The sequence below is a fragment of the Echiichthys vipera genome, assembly GCF_963691815.1.
Source record: "Echiichthys vipera genome assembly, chromosome: 2".
Taxonomy (NCBI): domain Eukaryota; kingdom Metazoa; phylum Chordata; class Actinopteri; order Perciformes; family Trachinidae; genus Echiichthys; species Echiichthys vipera.
Genome location: NC_139827.1, coordinates 9,608,951 through 9,633,775, shown reverse-complemented (window position 1 = coordinate 9,633,775; position 24,825 = coordinate 9,608,951). Strand labels below are relative to the sequence as shown.

The following is a 24,825-nucleotide window of genomic DNA, read 5'->3' as shown; positions in this document are numbered from 1 at the left end:
TTGCAGATTACAATTAATAATACAAAATACCACCCAAACATTTATTATGATGCATTATTATAGATTAATACATTTTTGTTGACCCTCAGGGGGAAATACACAAGCTAAACAGCAAATATGATAAGCTTCATGATTGTAGGCTGTGAATATTCTCATTTGTCCAGATCATCGTAATCCCCAAAGCAATTTCAGTCAAAAGCAACTGGACTTGGTTATTTGTCTAGGAAGATGTTTCACCTCTCATCCAAGAGGCTTCATCAGTTCATGTACTCATCTGACCAGGCTGGGACTGGTCCATAATTATAATACAACAATATAATAAACAATATTCTGAAATGGGCCATTGCTGCAAATTAGTACTTTTACTTACGTATCTTTTGATGCCAATGCATTTGTACTTTTACTTAAGAAAATATTTGAATGTATACTTTGACTTCTAACAGAGTAAAGAAATATATAATTTTTTATGATATTATTATGAATATATATTTACACTATAAGTATTGATATTTTTACTGAAGTACAGGCTCTGAGTACTTCTTCCACCACTGCCCTTTGTCTTAAAAAACACATTATAGGCGAAACATCTTCTGATTTTCATCTCTGGGAGAAAAAATACGTTTTTATTTTGGAAATTGGGACCGGATGTGTAAATGTTCTGTCGGACTTGACACTGGAGGGAGTCTGCGCTCAGGTACAGCAGCGCATCACACTGGGGAGAGAGAGAGAGAGAGAGAGAGAGAGAGAGAGAGAGAGAGAGAGAGAGAGAGAGAGAGAAGCAGAGGGAGATATATTTATAGCCTAAAGTGCGAGGCTGCAGCAGCACAGAGATAAGGCTTGGGACCAAGCCGCAGGCAGACAGACAGGGCTTAGGGAAAAGAGGACGCGTCTAAAATGAAACACTTCATGTCGGTAGTTTTGTTCGGGGCCGCAGCGGTCGCCCTGGTCAGCGCAGCCGGTACCGAGGGCGAGATCTCCTTCGAGTACCACCGTTATGAGGAGCTGCGGAAGGCGCTGGTGTCGGTGTGGCTGCAGTGCCCGACCATCAGCCGCATCTACACCATCGGGGAGAGCTTCGAGGGCCGCGAGCTGCTGGTGCTGGAGATGTCCGACAACCCCGGGACGCACGAGCCTGGTCAGTTTTTTACGCATACACAAAGTCTGCTTCATAATGCGGTGAATGTGCACCCCTTTGTGCCCGCTTCCCTTCACCGTAGGAACCCACCACCACACGCTGTGATAACACAAACACATCACGCACTATTGCGCACAGCAGCCTGCTGATGCTCTTGTTTAATGTGAGGGTAATGCAGAAACGACCCGTGTGGCTGGTGCGTGCCTGAAAGGACAGTTTCGAGGTGGAGCGCAGGTGCGTCGTGCCCGTGCGTGAGCGCAGGGGGCCTGCTGCATCACTTCAAAAGGAATCGAGATGATAGATTGTGGCGATCATCCATGCAAAGCCGCCATTTTGCTGGTTGATAAAGATCTCTTCGTGCTTATCCTGGGTCGTGATGCTGAGAAAAAACACCCCAAGGGCGGTAAACCATGGCACGGCTCACTGGGCTGCGTTAAAAAAAAAAAAAATTAAAATCCCTCCCCAATGAAAAGCAGATGTATCAGCAGTGTTGGCTGCATCATATCAGACAGACAGCATTCAGAGGAGGAAGCCTTTGACTGAATATTAAATGAAGTGGTATGGTGTTTCTTAGTGGGGCTCTGTTATGTCTTGACTTCCCTCCATCTCCATCGTACCCTGTCAGGGCTGGACTGCAGGCTGCAGACACCCCAGAGTAGAAGAAGTGAGCAAATGTGAGTTTTGTTGGTTCGAAGGACAGTTTACACACCAGCCACATGAACTGCAAACCACCACAGCTGTTTTTATATGCAGTGCACCTTCTTCTTTTTCTTGAGTCACATTTTAAATAGAGGGAGCAAAGCCCATACAGTGTGTTTCTATGCATTGTCACTGAAAGGTCCTTTTAGGAGTGCAACATCACCTTGAAAACATCTCAAAAGTCAGTGGAGGACGGCCATTATGTCAAGCTGATGCGATGGAGACCAACACTGAATGTGAAATGTTCTGTTCTTCTTCCCTGTTGCGTTTTCGATGTCAGGCTGCCATTATTATATAACACCATGTGTGATTCAATATTCTTCATCTTGATAAAGGTTGTTAGACTGGGAAAACACTGCAGACAGTGATGGAAATATCGTTCACTGGACGTCATGTCAGATTTTGTCATCCCTGTCTCCAGTGTTGCTAATAAGCCAAACCAAATTTATTCCAATGACAATTTGATCCAAAACAAACTAAAAACTGAGTGGACCACACAGAAAAACTACAAACTACAAGTGTAAGTATGTATAATATAGTGAGAAGACACTTGGCACCTACTGTATGTAATAATAATGCAACATGATTGGATTAGTCTTTAGTAAATTTAACCTATATGAACGTCTGTACGGCTCAGTGATTCCTGTCCAACAGGAGATTTAACAGTTACAGCAGGAAGTGATTAATTTCCTCCGAGTGACCTTAAACGGAGCCCTCAAAAGAAGAAAACAGTTGCTTATAATTACAGTATACATGCTTTACAGTCTAGTTAGTGGTGTTTCAATACTACGTCTCATGTAGCGTTTTTGTAAAAAGGTGTATTTTCTTCTCTGGGTTGGAACGTTTCACCGCAGGTTGTGTGTGTTCAGCTGCTCGCATGGTCACAGAGTCTAATGACCGTATGTGCGTACTAAATAAGCCCGTAATAGTCTGGTGGGCGTGCACAGGCATGAGTCACAGTAGCGATGTGGAGACCTTATTACTACCAGATGAGTTTCCAAGCAGGGAAACAGGGGCAGCACCACCTCTTCCCCTCCCTCCCTCTTTCTCCTTCCACCTCTGCTGAGCAAAACATCCAGAGCGAAGAGGAGGGGGGATGAAGCTGACAGGGAAGCTCCAGAGACTGACAGGCCGGAGGAGACGATGGTTTCAGTGTCAGTGGTAGAAAAGACAAATGTGTGTGTGAAATCTGCAAAGACTGGAAACATTGTGTGAGCTTCCCCTTTAAGGTGCCCTACCAATATTTTATCTGACCCTGTTGAAACTCTAAGGTGGAGCCAAAATAGCAGTTGCCGGGGAAACAGATCGGCTTAGTGCACTGAGCTGACTGGCAGCTCGTGGTTGGCTGGCCGGCTTCGGAGGACATCGGCCCTGAGCTCATGCATCTGTCAGTAAGCAGCCATCTGTCATACAGTACGGCACAGGAAGTTCCTATAGCCAGGAGTGTAAACACACTGGTTACATATTCATATAGAGAGAGTGCAGTGTAGGAACAGGGGTGGGAAGTAACTCAAAATACTCGAGATCGGAAATAATATATAAATGACCTAAGCGTATTCAAGTGGTAAGTTAAATGAAAGGTTTGATGCCACTTTTGTTAAGTTTCAGCCAGCAGCCTGTTAGCTTAGCTTAGCTTAGCACAGAGACCGGCTGGAAATAGCTAGCACGGATCTTTGAAACATTAACGCCTTTCATTTTATCATGAAGATAAAACAGTGAAACTTCAAAATCACCTGAAAACATTTAAAACATACCCCGATTATCGTCACCACTTCCATACTTCCACTCTGTTGGGCGCACTACAGTAGATAGTACCTCTCCTGCTCCTGTTTAGAGCTCCAGCTCACTTGAATATTGATTAAATGATTTAACTGTGCAGCTCTTTTAGACTTTTAAAATGTTATCCGACTAAATGGATCAAATTCTGATCAAAATAGTCATTTCATTGGGGGGTTGTGAGACGCTCGGAAAAATGTATCCACTGGATTACACTGGACGTCTCTTTCCCCATGTAAGTCAATGGGGGAAAAGTATTTTTTGGACCCAATGGCATCACGTGACGGACACGGAAGTTGTAGTTCCACCGTCAAATTGGCTTCAAAGTCCAGCACACTTCCTGGAGGCATGAGCCGTTTTTCAATACAAAGTAAGCCAAGTTCGGACTTGTGGACTTAGTAGTTCAGATTTGGCAAGTTAGACTTGGTAGTCCAGACTCTGGAGGACGGGAGGACGCAGTTCGGACGTTTTGCAATTGGAACAGCAGCAGCCTTGATGACGTCACCATCTCAGCACGTCTTGGTTGTCAGGGTTACCCTATGGGGTTACCCCGGGACCTAACATCTCTGAAAACGTCCAAGCAAATTTTAAAATAGGCTCTATATTGATACATTGACCACAGATTCAAAGTTTAAACAACTATATTCCCGTCTAAAACAAATCTTAAATCTGCTTTTCGTGACACAAATACAGTAGTATGTGTTGTCTCCTGCGCCATCTTCGCTGATGTTTGGCTGAAATGCATTCTGGGACACCTTTCTGTCTGGAGTCCACACAAGTAACCTCCGATGCATCCTCGATAAAATGGATGGAGCAAGTCACATCTTGCTTTTGGACCGTACTTGGCAAGATGCAGACTATTGAATTACAACAGTACTTGGTCTGCAACCAATGCCGTTTCACAAGTCCACTAGAACAAAAGTAAAGACAAGAACGCAGGGTGAGAAATGGCTCTGGTTTTTTGGCTAGGCACAGTAACTTCCTTGAGTCTCAATTGGTTGCCAGACAACTGCTCAGAACCTCAATAAAACATTTCACACTTTATTTTTGGGCGCTGAAACAAACTGAAGATCAGTCAATCAGTGAGCTTCACTGGTAACACGTCTGTCCTTTTTTTTCTATGTCCGAACAGGCGCACATAAAATTACATCAAAACTGCCGTAGGCCTCGTGCTCTTGCTCGTACACGTGCGCACGCTCGTGCTCATACATGTGCAAACGTGCTTTACAAAAGCCCACCTCGGTACCAACCGTACCGCGTGTAGGCGCGATACGGTTGCACTCACACTGGTTAAACAAACTAGACTTTACCCGTGAAACGTGCTTGGGCACGGTACGGATGGACAGTGTGAGTGTGTGCTTAAAGCGTTAAACTCCTACTTTTACTTCAAGTACGTCAAAAGCTCTAAATAGTTCATCAGAAGGAGGTGTTAACTTTGTGCAGCTGGGTCATATTTAAGCGCACAATAGCTGGAAAGAGGGGTTTCTGGGTTTCTGTCCAGTGAAATGAGCTCTGGCTAAACTCTTTTGACTCTCATGTCTGGAACTATTTAGACGGTTTTAGTATGAGGAGAAACTCTATCTTGTAATGGGTTTGGCTCTGTCTGTAGGTGAAAAAAACATCATGTCAGTCTGAGGCACTGCTTCAACCAGTATGTTATAGACCATCTCATGTTGGGGAGACGCTGGACTGTTGTATCAGACGACAGAGGAAGTATGTAATCCCCAGTGGGCACGCTCACAGATGCTCAGTCAAAGTGTTAAGCGGCAGGGCACTCTGCTGGATATGGTCGTATCGAATGACATATTGAATGTAAAGTTAAGCAGAGGCAGCCATGGGTTTAACAGCAAACATTACAATGGAGGAGAATGGAGGCGAACCCAGTGCATTGTTTCAACATTTTAGCCGACGAGCGTCTTAAAGAAGAGATAGCAAAAACAGCTGAGAGGAAGGACGAGCCGATGGAAAACAGAGATAAAAAACAGAAAGGAATGATGATTGAGAAAACGGGAAATGTAACACAGGGGTGACAAGGGAGAAGAAGAGGGATGGATGTAAGAATGTAGCGAGGGAATAAGGGAGAGGCAGAGACGGAAAGATGAGAGAAAGGCCGAGGGATCAGCCAGAGATCATTTATTATACATCAGAAACCGACGTGCCTCCTCCTCCGCTCTGCACTTCACTGTGCTACTTCTTCATGATGCTTCTTCTGTCATCAAAGGCTCATTTTCCTTTGCCTGCATTTTCGTTTTCTTTCTCTTTCCACCATCCCTTTAATTCTCTCGCTTCTCATCACTTTTTGCTATCTTGCTTTTGTGTAGTGTGCATTCTTCATATGTTGCTTCTCAACACACCTGACGTCGCTTAACGCCACGCTGTGTATATACCCAACTCCTTTCACTCGCCTCCCTTGGTTTCCTTCTGCAGGGTTTTTTATGTTCGTCTTCATTTGATTTTCTATTGTGTGAACATTTTACCACACAAATAACAGCAGTCATTTTGTTAGTTATTAGCATGTTGATGGTGAATGCAAACAAAATACATTTTTTCTTTATCTTTTGACTGAAATGAATAGGTCTTTCAATTAAACGACTATCTGTACACCACTAGTTGACACATTAAAGTGTAAGTCCGGGCCCCATGGTCTTTTTCGGCATGAAAATACATCAAATAAGCCATCGAGACAGTTTTTTTCATTGATCAACAATGTATAGAGAATGCACGGAGAGACACTATCAGCCCCAAAGGCTAGCACTGATTAGCGTGCTGAATGCATCCAAAATAGCATCTTTTGAACACTAATACTGCTCAAAATAACACAGAACCTCTGCAGTAGCATGATAACAGTCCCTACGCATAAAACGAAGCACCAACACCGTAGTTAGTGAAGCCAGAGTTTATTAAAAAAAGACTGTTTTACAAGTCTGTGCCTTAGGCTACCAGTAGTTCGATGTGCAGGGTCCCTAATCGTGCTACTGCAGAGGTTTGGTGCTATTTTGAGCAATAATAGTGGTTAAACAATGCCGTTTTGGATGCATTCAGCACACTAAGCTAATTAGTGTTAGCCTCTGGGGCCTCAAAAACGTATTTCATGCTGAAAAGGAGGTGTGGTCTCAATATCGGACAAAACAAGACATTTGAAGGCATCTTAAACTATTATCTGACTTTACACTTATAATTAATTAAGAAAATAATCCGCAAATTAATTGATAATACAAATAATAAATAATTGCAGCCTTAGTAAAAAACAAAACCCTGTATTTAGAGCTGGCAGCACAGCAGGTGTCTGGTGCATTTTGTTGCTTGAATACAATTTTAAAAAAGATGCTTGCGACTTTGGCTTTTATATAGTAAATATGTGGCATATGTATATACCGGTATATACTTTATATGATCCAGCATTTGTAGTTTTTATTTTACCTGTGTCATGCTCTTTCTCCTCTAACATCAGACGTCAGAGCTCATTAAGCGCTAACAAACTGCTGGTGTACATATGAGTGTGTGTCCACGAGCAGGAGACAGACAGACGCAAAGTGAGTGTGTGTGTTTACTCAGCCTCCGGGTTAATTTGTCTCCCTAAGCACCTGCCAGTGTCAGTGTTGCCACGACGACTGAGAGCACTCTAATGTGGTGCTTCCCTAATGACGTCACAGCTGCAGCCATTATTACACGATCACCTAGGAGACCGTATCGATCACATGCCAGACGCTTTTGATGATTCCTGACAAAGCGTAAGATGAGTGAGGAGCTGTGCCACGTCACACTTTTACACACATTCAGAAGAATGAACTAACTGTTTTGATAGTGAAGCATTGAAATCATTATAGGTGAAGGTTACTTGTGTGATGGGATTTGGTTAAAATCTATCAAACTGTATTTCAAAAAGTATTTTTGTATAACTTAAGCCTAAAAAATGATCAGGTTCCAGCTTCTGCAATGTGAAGTTTGCCTCTGTTTTCTGTTTTATATCATCGTAAACTACATATAATATAGTTTTGGACTGTTGGTTGATCAAAGCAAGACTTTTCATGACATCACATTAAGCTCTGGGAAACTGTGAAATGCACTTTTTATGGAATAAACAAGTCCAGTTTTAGCTGCAGTCAAAAAAGGACAACTCCACCTACAGTTTGGATATTATAATCCCTTTATTTTTCCTCACATACTGTATTTGCCTGAAGAAGATCTTTGAATGTCAAAGGGCTTTCATTTTTAGGAGCTTGCAATCCTCAGTCTGCGTGTCTCACTCTTTGTATGCTGCTGTTGAGTTGGGTTTGATGTGCACACTATCTACCTTTTATGTGTACGAACCATAGGCTGTATAAAAACTGGACGGAGCCTTTCCATCTAGGTCCGTTCTCTCAACTTGATCCAATCGTACTCGCCTCTTTGAGTCGCCATCTTGTCAGACTTTGACTCCTCTTCATTTGCTCTTCTGAAAAAAGGGCATTGATGTGACGTTGGGGGGAAGGAGATACGGCCGTCTGGCTGACGTTTGCCGAATTAGCCACATTAACTCCACCGCCCGGGAGCTAGGCTAACAGAACTAGTTAGTAGATAAGGGAGTGGGAGTCAGTGTTGATATTTTTAGAGGGTAGAGACTGATACAGCACTCTAGCGATTACGACGGGTCAAGATGACGGAGTTAGCGTGCTAATCCTGACAACTAGCCTCCAAGGAGAAGTGAGGGCCAGAGGCTAGCTGTCACTCAAGTGGTTGCGCATCTAATCAAAAAATTCAACCCCCCAGTGTTGTCATGGAGATATGACCTATACATACAGACTATAATGGTTTTTTGTACCAGGCCTTAAACAGGTTTAATTATGCTGTGAAAACGGCCTTTTTAACAGGGGAGTCAATGAGAAACTGCTCTATTGTGAAATAGTGGACACTCGGAGAACTGCAGTTTTGGGCACTTCCTTATTGGATCAACCAGGAAGTCGCTGTGGTGGGGGCTTTGTAAGAACACTACCATTTGTGTGCATATGAAATGTTTTACACACAGTTATAGAATCTGTTTTGTTACTGCTTCTAAAACGCAAATGGGAAATTGCTATCACATCAAAAGTAAAATGTCTGAAAATCACAAGTGCCAGAACAGTACGTGAAGTTCTATGTGCACAGTTTCTTTTACTTTGAATGTGCGAATATATGTTTGCACAAGAGAATAAAAGCCCAAAGACACTTTCGGCTCCAGAGGGGAAACCATCGACACAGTGACGCATCATGCACCAATTTGTACAGAAATGCACCCTCTGGGCAAAAATGTGTGTAAAAAGAGTAAAGAAGAGCTGTTGCATAGGCTGGAGTTAGCAAAAAGATAATTTATGATATTAACACAAAATAACATGCAGTAAATTTGCATTAGCCCTCCTCCTGCCTGTCCTGCATCTTAAATTCATCAAATACTTACATGTGTTGAAATGAAGGGTCTCCACATACTGAGCATCTGGGTAATAGTTTGAATCAGAGTAACTCGTTTTAGCAGAGTCCAACTTCAAAGTGTGTGTGTGTGTGTGTGTGTGTGTGTGTGTGTGTGTGTGTGTGTGTGTGTGTGTGGTGTATGAACGTGTTAGCGCATGTGTTTGACAGCTCTGTCAGGCCTGCTGAAGCCTGTAAAAACCATTCACCAATGTCCGAACAGAAAGAGTTAATTGTAGTCTTGAAATCATTAGTAGCAACTCAGAGAGGAACCAGATTTGAGCGTTTAAAAATAACTTGACTACCAGATGTGTGCAGGGCGGCGTGTGTGTGTATTTGTGTGTGTGTGCAGCCACTGGGATACATCAAAGAAATGTACGAAAATGGATCAAAAAGATGCAAATGTGAAAAATACTGACGCACATGCACATGCACACTTGCGACTTGAAAGCATTATTGTCATACAGACAACAAATAAGTCTGAATGATATGAAACGTTTATGGATAGTAGCAAAAAAGAATCCCTGAAAATGGTCAAATCAGAGTAGAGGTAAATTAAGCAATAAAACACACACAAAGCCTCCCAGTAAGAACTGGACCCCTGCTGTTATTTGGCTTCAAACACACACACACAAACAGAAACACACACACACCCTCCCCTCCATCTGTCCCTCTGAGCTAGATTTCATAACTGATCTGAATAAAGGATTTTTAAAAATTCCTCAGCGCTTGGAAAAGTTCCTTTATTCTTGTACAGCCACAGAAAGCCACTAATCTTTGGTTTGTAGTTAATCAAAAGAGTGTGCACGGTACGCTGTAGCTCTTATACTTTGTCATCCTTTGTCATTTTGTAAGTGGGCTTTATATAGCTCCTTATGTGTGTGTTTTTGCTTGCATGAAGTGACTCAGAGAAGACTATAAACAGCTAATTAGTGTGTTAAACAGATGGTAACCTTGGTCATTAAAACACAGATGTACTGAGCGTCCTCATAAATCGCTCTCAAATATAAATGCATTATCTCCTATGATGAAGGAGCAAGACTTGGGTAAAGAGAAAGCAGTCGAGTTATGTTTTAATGTCGTCAGCATACAGTTGTGTTCAAAATAATAGCAGTCCCACATCACTAGCAAGATAAATTACTGTTTTTGTTAGAATTTCAACTTCTACACTGCAAGTAAGTTTCTAGAAGCTTCAGTAAAGGTATAGAAAACCAACAGACCCAACAGGCATGACGTACATGCTACTGATTCTGTGAAACTGAATCATTTACTGAAGGGGGGGGTTCAAAAAAATAGCAGTGCTGAGTTCAATTAGTGAGGTCATTGATTATGTTAAAAAAAAGGTGTTAAACAGGTGGCCCTTATTTAAGGATCAAGGCAACTGACTGCATATATGCTGGCTGTGCATTTGTCCTTGAAAAACAGAGCAGAATGGGTCGTTCAAGACACTGTTCAGGAGAAGAGCGTTCTTTGATTAAAAAATTAATAAAAGAGGGGAAAACATACAAAGAAGTGCAGAAAAGTATGGGCTGTTCAGCTAAAATGATAGCAAATGCTTTAAAATGGCAGCCAAAACCAGAGAGGTGAGGAAGAAAGAGAAAAACGACTATGCGAATGGATCAGAGAATAACCAAAATGGTAAAGGCTCAGCCAATGATCAGCTCCAGGAGGATCAAAGAAGAGCTAAGATTGACTGTGAGTACTGTAACAATCAGACGACGTCTATGTGAAGCCAAGCTACCAGCAAGAAGCCCCCGCAAAGTCCCATTGTTAAAAAAAAGACATGTACAGAAGCGGTTACAATTTGCCAAAGAACACATTGACTGGCCTAAAAAGAAATGGCATAATATTTTGTGGACTGATGAGAGTAAGATTGTTCTTTTTGGGTCTAAGGGCCACAGACAGTTTGTCAGACATCCTGCAAACACTGAATTCAAGCCACAGTACACAGTGAAGACGGTGAAGCATGGTGGTGCAAGCATCATGATATGGGGATGTTTCTCGTACTATGGTGTTGGTCCTATTTATCGCACACCAGGGATCATGGATCAGTTTGGGTACATCAGAATACTGGAAGAAGTCATGTTGCCGTATGCTGAAGAAGAAATGCCCTTGAAATGGGTGTTTCAACAAGACAATGACCCAAAACACAGCAGCAAGCGAGCAAAATCATGGTTCCAGACAAACAGAATTCAAGTAATGGAGTGGCCAGCACAATCCCCGGACCTTAATCCCATTGAAAACTTGTGGGCTGACATAAAAAATGCTGTTCATGAGGCAAAACCAAGAAATACAGAGGAATTGTGGAACGTAGTACAATTGTCCTGGGCTGCAATACCTGTTGACCTAACAGAAGTTGGTCGACTCCATGTGCCACAGATGTGTAGCAGTTAACACAAACCATGGTTATGCAACTAAATATTAGTTTAATCTTCAAGCCTTTCTTAGTTTATGCAGTACATTTTTGAGTTTTGTGAAGAAAGATGCAACACTGCTATTTTTTTGATTTCTACTTTTTTGATTTATATATACTTTCTGTCAAATATTATCAAATTCAATTACTTTTTTCCACTTTTCTGGCTTTGAAATAGAATGTGCAGTGTCCCCTATGCATTTGTGTTCATTAAAATACAATTTATTTGAAGAATTTTGAGGTTTACTCACCTTTTTAAACACACTGCTATTATTATGAACATAACTGTAGGTGCAGTAAGGTTGAAATGGTAACTTACCATTACAGTTCCCTCCAAAGTCCCACCCTCTTCCCCCTCGCCTGACTTCTGATGCTCCCCAAACACCTGCACTGAGAGAAATGCTGCGTTCAAGTGTAATGGAAGTCCGAAGTTTTGGACCTCCAACTAGGCAAAGTGCACTGAAAATCCTGTCAAAGTGGATCCTTTGGGGAGACTTACCTACCCCAAATTCACTAGTAGGAGGTTCACTTTGACAGGCACTCCAATGCACTTTGCCTAGATGGAGGTCCGAAAACTTCGGACTTCCCATTGCACTCAAATGCAGCATAAGCAGAGCAAGGGAAGAGCAAGAGCAATGAGAATTGAATATTGATGAGTTTTAACACCAGCAAAATAGTCGGACTGCAACGGTGAAACTGTGAACAAAGTACGGAAAAATAAATTCAGTGACAGAGATTACAACAGTTAACTGGATTTACAAAGTCTCAGTAGAGTAAAGAACAGTAATTAATCTAGCAAACATAAAAGTCAACAGGTAAAAGTGATAAGATAGTGACAGCATGAAGGATTACTCACGGATTAGAAGCTACAAACAGCCTGGGGTTTATATATATATGCTGCAGAAATCCCTAATTTTCTAACATCGTGTCCTGGAGTCAAACTCTTCAGTGTGATGTAGTTGAATCTGACCTCAGACCTGTCACTCCAGCAAGATTTAGGCAAAACAGCCTGTGACAGTGTCACTCAATAAGCCACCGTCTCTCTGTCATTATTGTCCAAATGGAGTTCTGGACGGCAAAGTTTAATCGCGTTTAACCTTTCAGCTGATGAGTCGGTGCATTTGGCAGTGTGAGGTTCCAGTGTGATAGTCTTATGGTATCCAAAATAACCTCACTAACAAATAAAAAAATGCTTTATCAGCGGCCCTCTCTTGGTCCAAAAGAGATAAATGTTTGTTTTCCGTGACTAGTGACTAAAATGGTCCAGACTGTGACGTTATTGTGATATTTCTCTATGTGATTACGTAACACAGTTGTGTGTAGTGTGATTGATTTTAGCTGGTTAAAGTTGTATCCATTGTCCACCTTGTTAAAGTCCTTCTTCTTTATAAAATCCTGTTTGTCTCATTACAATTCAGTTGAGCCTCTCGCTCTGAGCCGTAAAGACGCTGTACAGATGAAAGTGGAAAACAAAACGTATAATTATAGCTCTGTCTGTGTCGCAGTAAACCAGCAAGTGTCTTCTTCTTCTTCTTCTTCCCTGTAGGTGAGCCTGAGTTTAAGTACATAGCCAACATGCACGGCAACGAGGCTGTGGGCAGAGAGCTGCTCATCTACCTGGCTCAGTACCTGTGCAACCAGTACCAGCAAGGCAACGAGACCATCATCGACCTCGTCCACAACACCCGCATCCACTTCATGCCCTCCATGAACCCAGACGGCTTCGAGAAGGCCGCTTCACAGGTTAGGGCACAGCACACGATAAAAACACACTGTGTATACACAAACCTGAGGATTTACCAACTAGACAGATTAATCTGATTTGGTAACCACCACTTTAAATCACGCATGCACAGCTAGAACGGTAATTACTAAAGCTCCAGACACTGCTGGCTTCCCTTCACCTCTGTGTACGCCTGAACATCATCTCCTGTTTCCTGCTCAGCCCGGAGAGATCAAGGACTGGTTTGTCGGCCGCAGTAACGCGCAGGGGGTGGATCTGAACCGTAACTTCCCCGATCTGGACCGCATCATCTACATCAACGAGCGGGAAGGTGGAGCCAACAACCACCTGCTGCAGAACATGAAGAAGGCTGTGGATGAAAACACCAAGGTATGCAGTCAGTAGACTCAGACAGTATGGATGGAACGCTTTCTTTCACCGCGCCGGCCTGTTCCTGACAGGAGGAGCAGAGGATCGAACCCCCATCTCATGATTAAAGGACGACCCGCTCTACCTCCTGTGTCCTTTAATCGCAGTATAAGTGATTAAAGGACAAGGCTGGTGTTTGTTCTTATTGTCAACAAATCCCATAAAAAGACCAAAACAACAACGCCTCACTCAGCTTGTCTGCCCTTCCTGTGTGAATGTTTAAGGTGTAATTTCAACATTTGGCAACTGTAGTTTTTAGCAAACAGTACTTAAACAGGAGTAAGTTGAACATGTCTTTAGGTACTATTTTTCGGTGGGGATAAAAAAAAAACATTCAGTTTTCTAGTGAGTATTTACAGCAGCAGAATGGTGAACGTGGGATTTACTTAAAGCGGCTTAAATTGATCTTTTTTATGATGACAATGTTGACAGTGTAAAGGGGGACCTCGTATTGATGAATCTGCTAAAATGGTCAGCTGAATCTGCAGCTCCTATCTTTACAGAGCTTTTTATTGAGTTTCAGCACATTGAGTAGCTGTCCGTACCTTTTTTACTGCTCTGATAATGTCATTTTCAGTCACAGCAGGCAGCTGTTTTCAGTGATAAGCTCTAAAAACCCACTGTTCACTACCTGCTCTGCATCAAAGAGTATTTAGTTGCTAAAGAGTCAGATGTTTCCCTCAGGAGTAATGGGAGACCAAAATAGGGTTAAAAGGGCCGTGAATACTGGAGTTACATTTGCATGGTGTCCAGAAACATGACCCCAAAATGAATGATGAACCGTTTGTTAACAAGTTTATTAAGAAACCTATAGAATATCACCTGATTAATGCTTATGAGACATCTGGTGTGTTTAGTTTGGAAGCGATGATCTTTAAGTTACAGAAATGTCTCTTTGACTTCTTTGGAAATGTATATGTAAGTATAAGTAATTGTGCCTTTGCAGTTGGCTCCAGAGACCAAGGCAGTGATCCACTGGATCATGGATATTCCCTTCGTGCTTTCAGCTAACCTGCATGGAGGAGACGTGGTCGCCAACTATCCATATGATGAGACCCGCACTGGTACATACACACAGAAGCGGACACACAATCTTAAACACACTGTGGTTGTTAAATTGTATATACAAGTTTCCCTTGCGCTGAATGAGAATGTTTCCACTGATTTAATGAGACAAATACTTTACCTATAAATGAAACAGCAAACATTTTATAGTTTTTTCTCCAGAATGTTGTAACTGGGATTTAAATCAGATGGTAAAAGTTTCCTTCTATGACCTCCTGTGCATTATTACTCAAATTCAACAAAACGTGTTTGCGCAGGAACACATTTAATGTTTTGCAGATGCAGGTGTTAAAATACTGCTCGATCACAGCCGCTGTCTAAACACTATGCACTTGTTTGTTCCCTTTCCTCTCGTTCCTTCTCTCAGGCTCCACCCATGAGTACAGTTCAAGTCCAGATGATGTGACGTTCAAGTCTCTGGCGAGGGCTTATTCCATGTACAACCCGGTCATGTCTGATCCTAACAGACCCCCCTGCCGTAAGAACGATGATGACTCCAGCTTCAAAGATGGCATCACTAACGGAGGGGCCTGGTACAGCGTGCCAGGAGGTAAGAGACAACGAGTGCCCGATATATTAGGTTCGGTGTTTTGCAGGTAAAGAGACGCCTGGACTTATCGTTGACAACATGGCTGGAATTGGTTGAGGGGGGCTGATAGAAATATATTGATATATACCTGTATATATATGTGTATATATATATATATATATATATGTATTCTGTTTATACACTGGGAGCATTAATCTGTGGGCCATTGTAGCATGTCACCCCCTTCCCTTTCTCTTTCCTATATTTCCTGTTCTCTCAAATGTCCACTAAATATATGTTTATAAAGTGACAATCCTTTTTCTCACATGAACATGGTTTTTCATAAGGATGCCATATGTCATTAAAGGAGACATGCACTGAAGGAGATGCAAAATAAAGCTGTCACTGCCATCTGGTGTACAAGTGAAGCAATGGCAACACTTCCAAACATATCGCACGCATTTCTGTACTGAAAAATCTTGTTGCTTCTATTTAAAATCAGTAAAAACATTGAAATGTAACGTGTCTTAAGTACTTTTCAACAAAATGTAGCTCAATTGTTTTCTGAAAATCACCAAAATCAGAATCATTTGGCTTCTGTTTCCATCAAAAATGTCTAAATATGTAAGTTCTCTAAGGGCAACATCTCTACCTCCTGCCACGTTCTCTCATTAATGTTGCCCTCTTTTTTCTCCGTTTGTGTTTTTACTGACCTATTATAGGAATGCAGGATTTTAACTACCTCAGCAGCAACTGTTTTGAGATCACTCTGGAGCTCAGCTGTGACAAGTTCCCCAATGAGGACAAACTCAAGTCCTACTGGGAGCAGAACCGCAACTCACTGGTCAACTACATCGAGCAGGTAGGCAGCACCACCTGGACTGTGAATATGTCTGAAATATGTCTAGTTTCCTTTAAATAGTATTAATGAATCTCTATGAGGTCACTATTTTTAAAAGGTAGAGACTCAAAAACCAAATCAAGATGCTCTATCGCTAGTGAATAATATGTTAATGGGGTAAATTAAAACTTGTATAATGATGCATGGTCAAGAAGTCCTCATAGCTAGATGGTAGAGACGTGAGTGAATGTCAAAATAAATCCTGAAAGTCAAGATCGACTTTAAGCTCAGAGGTCTTGTTGTGGTATGAGAACATAAATATTATTAATAATAATGATAATAGATCACTTTTATAAAGCGCTTTCCTCAGTACTGAAAGCTTTACAGAAAATACACCCAAACAAAATAGAAAATCAAACATAAAGCATGTTAAACAACACTAGAACAAAAGAAAATCACATTAATAGAAAAACAGAGGGTGGACGGTGGCAGATTTAAGATGGTGTAGGTGATCCTGAAGAGATGGGATTGAAGCTGACTCTTGAATGACGGGAGGGACGAGGGGCGACGATGGCAAAGGCTCTGTCCCCCAGGGTATTTGGTTTTGATGATGGGGGTGAGAAGGTTGGCGTCAGCATTAAATCACCTCCACCTTTGCAAACATGACATCGTATGTTGTCAGTGTTGCTGCTGTCTTTTTTGGTGAGGACATTTTGTGCATTTTATTCCCATGGTCCATAATTTTACAGTCACCTAAATGTTCTCCGCTCCGTCTGTGTCATTTAATGCCAATTACGTCTAACCTCTGTCCTTTAATCAGGCCTTGATTATACCTCTTTGTGTGTGCGTGTGTGTGTGTGTGTGTCTGTGTGTGTGTGTGTTTTAGGTCCATCGTGGTGTAAAGGGCTTCGTCCGTGACCTCCAGGGCAGCCCCATTTCCAATGCAACCATCTCTGTGGAGGGCATTGACCATGACATCACCACAGGTATCAGCATCCAGTGACAGCATGAGATGTGATGTGAGACATTAGATGGTTATAATGCCATCTAGTGGACAAAACGTGATACTGGATCTTTTTTTTTTTTTTGCACCTGTCTTCATATCACAATGATAGTAACTCAAAACACTCTTTGTTTTAGCCAAAGATGGAGACTACTGGCGCCTTTTGGCTCCAGGAAACTACAAAGTGGCAGCCACTGCACCAGGATACCTGACTGTCATCAAGAAGGTGGCTGTACCCTTCAGCCCTGCAACCAGGGTAAGACCCACAGACAAAGCTAACAACCAAAATCTGCCCCAAATTCACTGTTGGCTCACTTCATGCTTCCAAAAGGGCAGCTTGCCTCTTTTTAAAAGCATCATCATTCTCTGCGGCTCTAAGGTTCTCCGGCAGGCTCCATGGGGGCCATAATAATTAATAATGTATTGAAGGAAATATTCATAATAAGAAAAATATAGAATAATAGCCTTATCCTTTAAGACTGTCAATGAATTAAGTTTGAAAAATAAAAAATGAAAAAAAACAGAGTGTGGTGGGACAAGATGGGAGCTGTAAAATAAGAAAAACTCCACTGCTTCTTCAACTTCTTCACGTCTCATGTGTCTCTGTGTCGCTCTCTGTCCGTCTCAGGTGGACTTTGAGCTGGAGTCTCTGATGGAGAGGAAGGAGGAGGAGCGGGAGGAGCTGATGGACTGGTGGAAGATGATGTCAGAAACACTGAACTTCTAACGTCTGGCTGGTGATCGGACCGTCCGCACATCGATGTTATATATTCAACATTCTGTGTGCCCTGTCCACTCTAAAAAAAAAGAAAGAATATATTGTCTCTTCATTTGTTTCGTTCTCTTTCGGTCATTATTTTACTTGTTTATTAACGTAACGGTTTTGCCTCATGCTCCTGTAGAATATCCCGCAGACACAGAAACGTACGGACGGACACGGGAGTGATTTGCAGGTAGTTTTGTTGGCAGTGAGATCGGTGTTGATTTCTGTGGTATTGTGTTCTTTATCGTACATGTGACTTGGTAACTATGGCACCCATCTAATATAATCAATGAGTGACTGAGTAATTATGAATGTAAATGAGCTGTTTACATCATTACCACACATGGCTCTGTCCAAAACAAATTAATCATGTACAAATATAACACAAACAAAAAAACACACCCTTACAATTCACTTTAACTGTTAACTTGCACACACACACACACACACACACACACACACACACACACACACACACACACACACACAATAGATCTGGGACAATAAAACCACTGTAAAATCACTGTAAAACATTATATTGTAAACAATCTTTACAGGCAAGTCCATTTCCCTGTATGTTATTGATGTTGATTTTTTTTTAAACTGACTGCAGCACAGCTTTGATCTTAGCACAAGATGGATGGTTATAATATATATATACTGTATTTATGAACTCATGAATTAGCAAGAAATGTGTGTTTTTTGTAACTAAAGAAAATCAAAGCAAACAAGGCCATAACACCTATAAATCTGTCCACCTCAGTCTACCCAAAGCCATTCCTTAGTATGTGCACTGATACTGTGGTACAAAAGGAGCTGCGGTGCGTGTACAAGTTGTTTTTTTCCAACGATACGTTAACACCAATCTTCTGAGCGGACACACAAAGTTTAGCTGACTGTATGGATGCAGTTCACCTGGTTTCAGGCCACAGAAAGAATTTATTGAATGTATACATATAGGAACAGTTACAAATGTAAAGAATGAACTGATCAATAAAACTCCCCTCTTTATGTTGTCAAACTGAAGTGTTGTTTTTTTTGTTTTTATCTCATTTGAGTAAAAGTATCCCCCCCCCCTGACAGAGACTGGGTGTGTCCTACATGTGTTAATTTGTGTTTTACACTTCTTTATGCAGCTGAGGGATGCACGCTAGTAAAAATAAGGCTGTATTGGGTTTTGGTTAGAGTCTTTTAGTCCCTCGGATCTGAAAAACACCTGTCTTTTTGTTCACTAGTATTTACAAAGCGACATTATATTCGACATAAATGCATCTGAATTGGAGAAAACGTGTTGATTGCAGGGAAATGTACATAATTGAATTGAGTTTAGATTTGTTGTAGTCTTGGCAGTGAAATAACATTCAGTCAACCACAAGGGATTCAAAGTATCTTGTGTGTGGTAGTAAATCAAATTCTTGTTAATTAAACGTCTTAATTAAATGTAGAAAGAAGGCGTAATGGAAAACAAAATGAATAGGCGGAGGGATAATTATTGTATCATTGTTTGTTTCTATATTTAGAATTTATTCTCCTACAAAAGTAATTAAGATAAGATAAGATAAGATAAGATAAGGCTTTATTGATCTTCACATGGGAAATTCTGTTTGCAGCAGCACAGTGACAGAAATAAATACAGATAAATAGAGAAAAATAATAATTATACAATATACCATTAAAATAAATATAAATGTGTTTATAAATAAATAATTAAAAAAGTATATAAGATAAAAAGAAAATAAATAAAATAGAAACTACAGTGTATAATACAAGATGAATTAAACTCAAACTTACTGGGAAGCAGTATACATACAGTATCCACAAACAGCGTGGTACTTACACTAATAATAATAATAATAATAATAATAATAATAATAATAATAGTGTACCGTCTTAAGTAAAGCAGCACAGGGGTGGGATTAGTAGCTGCAAATTCAGCAAAGTTTAGTATATGTATAATTAAGTAGGCTAATGACACTTTTTATTTGTCTGTACTATAAGTACTATAGACATATGACTATAGTACATAATGAAATAAAAACAGGAAAATTAATGTAAAAAATCCTTCAGAAAAATGTTTCAGTTGTGACTTTGTATCACTTCCTGTTTAAAAAAAAGGATTTATTAATGCATTTTTTTATAAGGTATTGATTTTTTTGTGTATCTGTGTGGGGTAATGAAGGCATTATTTTTATTATCGTTTTGTCTCGTGGTTATTTTTAATTATTAAACGATAAACGTCTGTTACATGGTTTGCTTTCATGGTTGCTAGGAGGTTGGTTGCTAGGGAGTTTAACGTCCGTGTTCTGTTTCTGGACGCTAGGGGGCTAACTGCTAAAACTTACAAACCGGTACACAACTACCACAGCGGTTTGATACAATTGTTATTATGGCTAATGCAGGGGTAAACAGTCATCTACTTACACACCCGACACATGAAGAAGAGCATTATCGCCCGCCTGACTTTGTGTTTTTTATCCTCCTGATGAATGTGAGTCCAATATTATCTTTCTTTTCTGCTCTAGTTTGGTCCTCACCAAGAGTTTTAACCATCATTTGGGGAGCCCACCTATGTTCCCCGCTTTGTATGTCCCCTCAGACCAGGGAACATAGGGCCTGGGAACATAGGACCAGGGAACATAGGACAAGGGAACATAGGACCAGGGAACATAGGGCCAGGGAACATAGGACTAGGGAAATTAGGACAAGGGAACATAGGACCAGGGAACATAGGGCCAGGGAACATAGGACTAGGGCACATAGGACCAGGGAACATAGGGCCAGGGAACATAGGGCCAGGGAAATTAGGACAAGGGAACATAGGACCAGGGAACATAGGGCCAGGGAACATAGGACTAGGGCACATAGGACCAGGGAACATAGGGCCAGGGAACATAGGACCAGGGAACATAGGGCCAGGGAACATAGGACCAGGAAACATAGGGCCAGGGATCATAGGACAAGGGAACATAGGGTCAGGGAACATAGGGCCAGGGAACATAGGACCAGGGAACATAGGGCCAGGGAACATAAGACCAGGGGACATAGGACCAGGGAACATAGGGCCAGGGAACATAGGGCCAGGGAACATAGGACCAGGGAACATAGGACCAGGGAACATAGGGCCAGGGAACATAGGACCAGGGAACATAGGACCAGGAAACATAGGGCCAGGGAACATAGGGCCAGGGAACAAAGGACCAGGGAACATAGGAACAGGGAACATAGGAACAGGGAACTTAGGACCAGGGAACAAAGGAACAGGGAACATGGGACCAGGGAACATAGGAACAGAGAACATAGGACCAGGGAACATAGGGCCAGGGAACATAGGGCCAGGGAACATAGGACCAGGGAACATAGGACCAGGGAACATAGGGCCAGGGAACATAGGACCAGGGAACATAGGACCAGGGAACATAAGACCAGGGAACAAAGGGCCAGGGAACATAAGACCAAGGAACATAGGGCCAGGGAACATAGGACCAGGGAACATAGGACCAGGGAACATAGGGCCAGGGAACATAGGGCCAGGGAACATAGGGCCAGGGAACATAGGACCAGGGAACATAGGGCATAAGGCTAAAGTCCTGTTTTAGTGTTAAGAATAATACAAAACTAGATTAGGCTTGGTTGTGGGTTAATGTTAGGCCAGGACAAAGTTGGACCATGGACAAATGACTGAGAGTGACTGTGCGTTTATATCTGAAAGTTTGATATGCTGTTTATATATATAAATATATATATATTATATTATATATATATATTCCTTTAGCCTACAGCAGGAATACATTGTTATCCAAGGGTACACACACACACACACACACACAGACACTCACACACACACACACACACACACACACACACACACACACACACACACACACACACACACACACACACACACACACACACACACACACACACACACACACACACACACAGAGCAAGGGTGGCACTTTTAGTCCAACTATGCAGTTGAATCAGCTGTTTCAGCATGAGATGCGAACTCTGCAGATCAATGGCCCCCTTGGTCTATTAGTCATACCGGCCCTATTAGCATTTGCTATTAGCATCTCCTCATCAATACCATTGATCAAGCTGCTCCGGCTTCAGGACAGAGCGGGACACAGAGGAGAGTGAGAGAGAGAATCTTATCAGACAGTCCATAATAACAATGGATGACACAAAACAAGTTGGCATCATGTAACTTTATTTAGTGAACGAAACGTGTTGGAATAAATTGTCACAGGAATTTTTCACTGTTTAATTTGTGATCAAATAATTAACAAAATCTACAGATTCATTTTAGTTGCCGCCCTAGTCAAGTCAGTTTTCTTTAATATTAACAAAGAAACTTAAGTCAAAAGCAACTGGACTTGGTTATTTGTCTAGGAAGACGTTTCACCTCTCATCCAAGAGGCTTCATCAGTTCATGTACGCATCTGACCAGGCTGGGACTGGTCCGGATGAGAGGTGAAACGTCTTCCTAAGTCCAGTTGCTTTTGACTTAAATTTCTTTGGGGATAACGATGACCTGGACAAATGAGAACATTCACAGGCTTAATCTTAACAAAGCAACCTCCAAGTATGCACTGTATTTGGGTTTAAAACTCTTGTTGTCCTTTTAAAATAACTTTACTGACTTTTATGAGACAAGATGAAAATTGTTTACACGTTTAGTTTGCACACGCACGGTGGTGTGGTGGTTAGCACTGTTGCCTCAGAGCAAGAGTTCGAATCCGGGCTGGGGCCCTTCTGTGTGGAGTTTGCATGTTCTCCCCGTGTCTGCATGGGTTTTCTCCGGGTTCTCCGGCTTCTTCCCACAGTCGGCTGTGAATATGAGTGTGAATGTCTCTATGTGCCTTAGACTGGCGTCCTTTACCCCGCCTCACGCCGAGTGTCAGCTGGGATTAGCTCCAGCCCCCCGTGACCCTGTTAGGGACATGCGATAAGATGATGGATGGAAGCTGTCATTTGTCATTTTACACTCTGGCTTGTTGTCACAGGTGTCCAGTGTGACAGCAGTCCATCTTCCTTTGTCAGTACTCCTTTAATCCTGCAGATGACAGTAGTGTGCTGATGACCTGACAGTCATTGAGAGGTTCAAAGAGCCAACTCCGTCTCAATAGCTCCTCTGTGAGTATCCAGCGCCCGTCAATGATTATCACTTGTATGTGGGTTTGGGCTGCACGATAGGAAGTGGTCGTTGGTTGTGGTGATTATGGACTCAATCAGTGATCTTCATGAAATAGTGGTTTTCCCTTCAGAGCCCACTGACTCCCAGGAAAAGTGGCTGCAGGCCCATCTTTTCAACAGCCTCATCAAACTGCAGAATCATACGTATTTGTTCAGAAAGCAGATAAAATCTTTTTCATCTGATATGTAAGAAAAGCCGTACAACGCAGAATCACAGATCGTGAGAACGTTAAGAAAATTAAGAGCCGGGGAGAACACAAAACAGAAGATCTCTCTCAAAGCCAGAAACCAAAGAAGTAAGTCATCTAGTATAAAGTTTGTCTGCTCCGTAGACGATGAATAGGAGACTGATTAAGTTTGTTTTAAATAAACGAAAGAGCTTTATTCTCATGAAGTGTTTTCAGTTGTGAAACAGAAAATTTACCCATGTAATCTAACATCTTTCCCAATGCATTGTCTATGGAGCAGTTCTACTTTATACTTGTAGACGTCTCAAATTTGAGTCTAAGCACTGTAATTTTTGGATTTGGGAGAGAGTTTAGTATTAGTTTGGACTGTCTTAGATCAGGGGAAGAAGGAAAAACATGTATACATTTTGACATTTTTCTTTTTCTTTTGCTTCCACATCACTGTTTTGCCTGAACTGGGTTTGATTTAAAACCGGGAACAATTTATTTCTTCTTGTTGACGATAGTTACACAATGCAGACTTCTTTTTGTGTCATTATATACTTGCTTTTGACAGTATTGAGTGCAGGTCACTCATGTTCCTGCAGCGCTCAGAGCCCAAAACACAGTCACTGTCAAATATACAGCCCTCCAGCCAGAACCGGCCCGCCAAAGGGTCCAATCTGGTCCACTTAAGGGCTTTGCAAAGTGTGAAGATTGCAGATAACTAATTCATTCCAATTCTTCAATTAAATGCACTGCTATTCATATAAATACACTGTCCTAATGGAAGTAGAAGGCCCTAAGCTGGTTACACTATTATAGATCCCACATGTATTACGTACAGGCTACGTGAAAATGTGACACTGTCAAGCGCAGGCTACTGTTCATGCAGGAGCTGCTGGTGGGAAATGTGTTTTTCAAAAAGGAGAAAAATTGCCCAGTTCCTATTTCTGCACAGGGATAAAGGGGGAGGCCACTGTCCTCGATGTTTTCACAGCACCTTTCAGTGCTCAAGGAATATTCAGCTCCACTAACGTAAAAAAATACAATAACTGCAGGGATAACTGAGAACAGAGAAGATAAATAAATTGTTATCGGGTTTGAGGAAACAGCAGTCTGCATTTTTTCATCGCGTAGAGATTAGCGATGCAGCTGTGAAAGCTAGCAACCTTATCCCTAACAAAATAGCATCAGCATCAAAGCCATACTCTGAGGGCGAGTCCTTGAAGACATGCCGTAGGCTGCAGAGAGCGTTTGCCTCGACAGGCGACAGGCTTTTGGCAACATCAGCCTGACGAGTAACTCTGTGGCGGATAGGATTTTAGATCTTGCTGGTGTGGTTTAACTGGCTCGTCCCACTTCAAATTGGGCTTTATGTGGCCCATGAACTAAAATGAGTTTGACACACTTGCTGTAGATGTTAGAAGAGTAGTAGCTCTCACTGTACTCCTTATTTTATGTCAAATGTGCAGAGTGGTGGCTAAAAATGATGCCTCAGAACAAAGGAATGGATAACTGACTGACTCTAAACTCCTTGATAGGGATCAACCGATATGTATTTTTTTAGTGCTGATGCCGGTACTGTTTTTTTTTCATCAGCTTTAGCCGATGACCGATACGGACTGCCGATTTTCTTGAGCCTATAGTAGGAGCCGAAACTAC

The 24,825-nt window shown here is 41.8% G+C and overlaps 1 protein-coding gene across 1 annotated transcript; it reads left to right on the top strand.

The window, feature by feature from the left end:
* Nucleotides 1-816: 816 nt before the first annotated feature.
* Nucleotides 817-18,796, top strand: cpe (carboxypeptidase E). The gene is made up of 9 exons (XM_083924498.1): nucleotides 817-1,135; nucleotides 12,991-13,187; nucleotides 13,390-13,557; nucleotides 14,543-14,660; nucleotides 15,029-15,211; nucleotides 15,913-16,052; nucleotides 16,918-17,017; nucleotides 17,172-17,290; nucleotides 17,663-18,796. The coding sequence occupies exons 1-9, from the start codon at nucleotides 895-897 to the stop codon at nucleotides 17,759-17,761; spliced, it is 1,365 nt and encodes a 454-aa protein (XP_083780624.1). The 5' UTR covers nucleotides 817-894; the 3' UTR covers nucleotides 17,762-18,796.
* The last annotated feature ends 6,029 nt before the right edge of the window (nucleotides 18,797-24,825 follow it).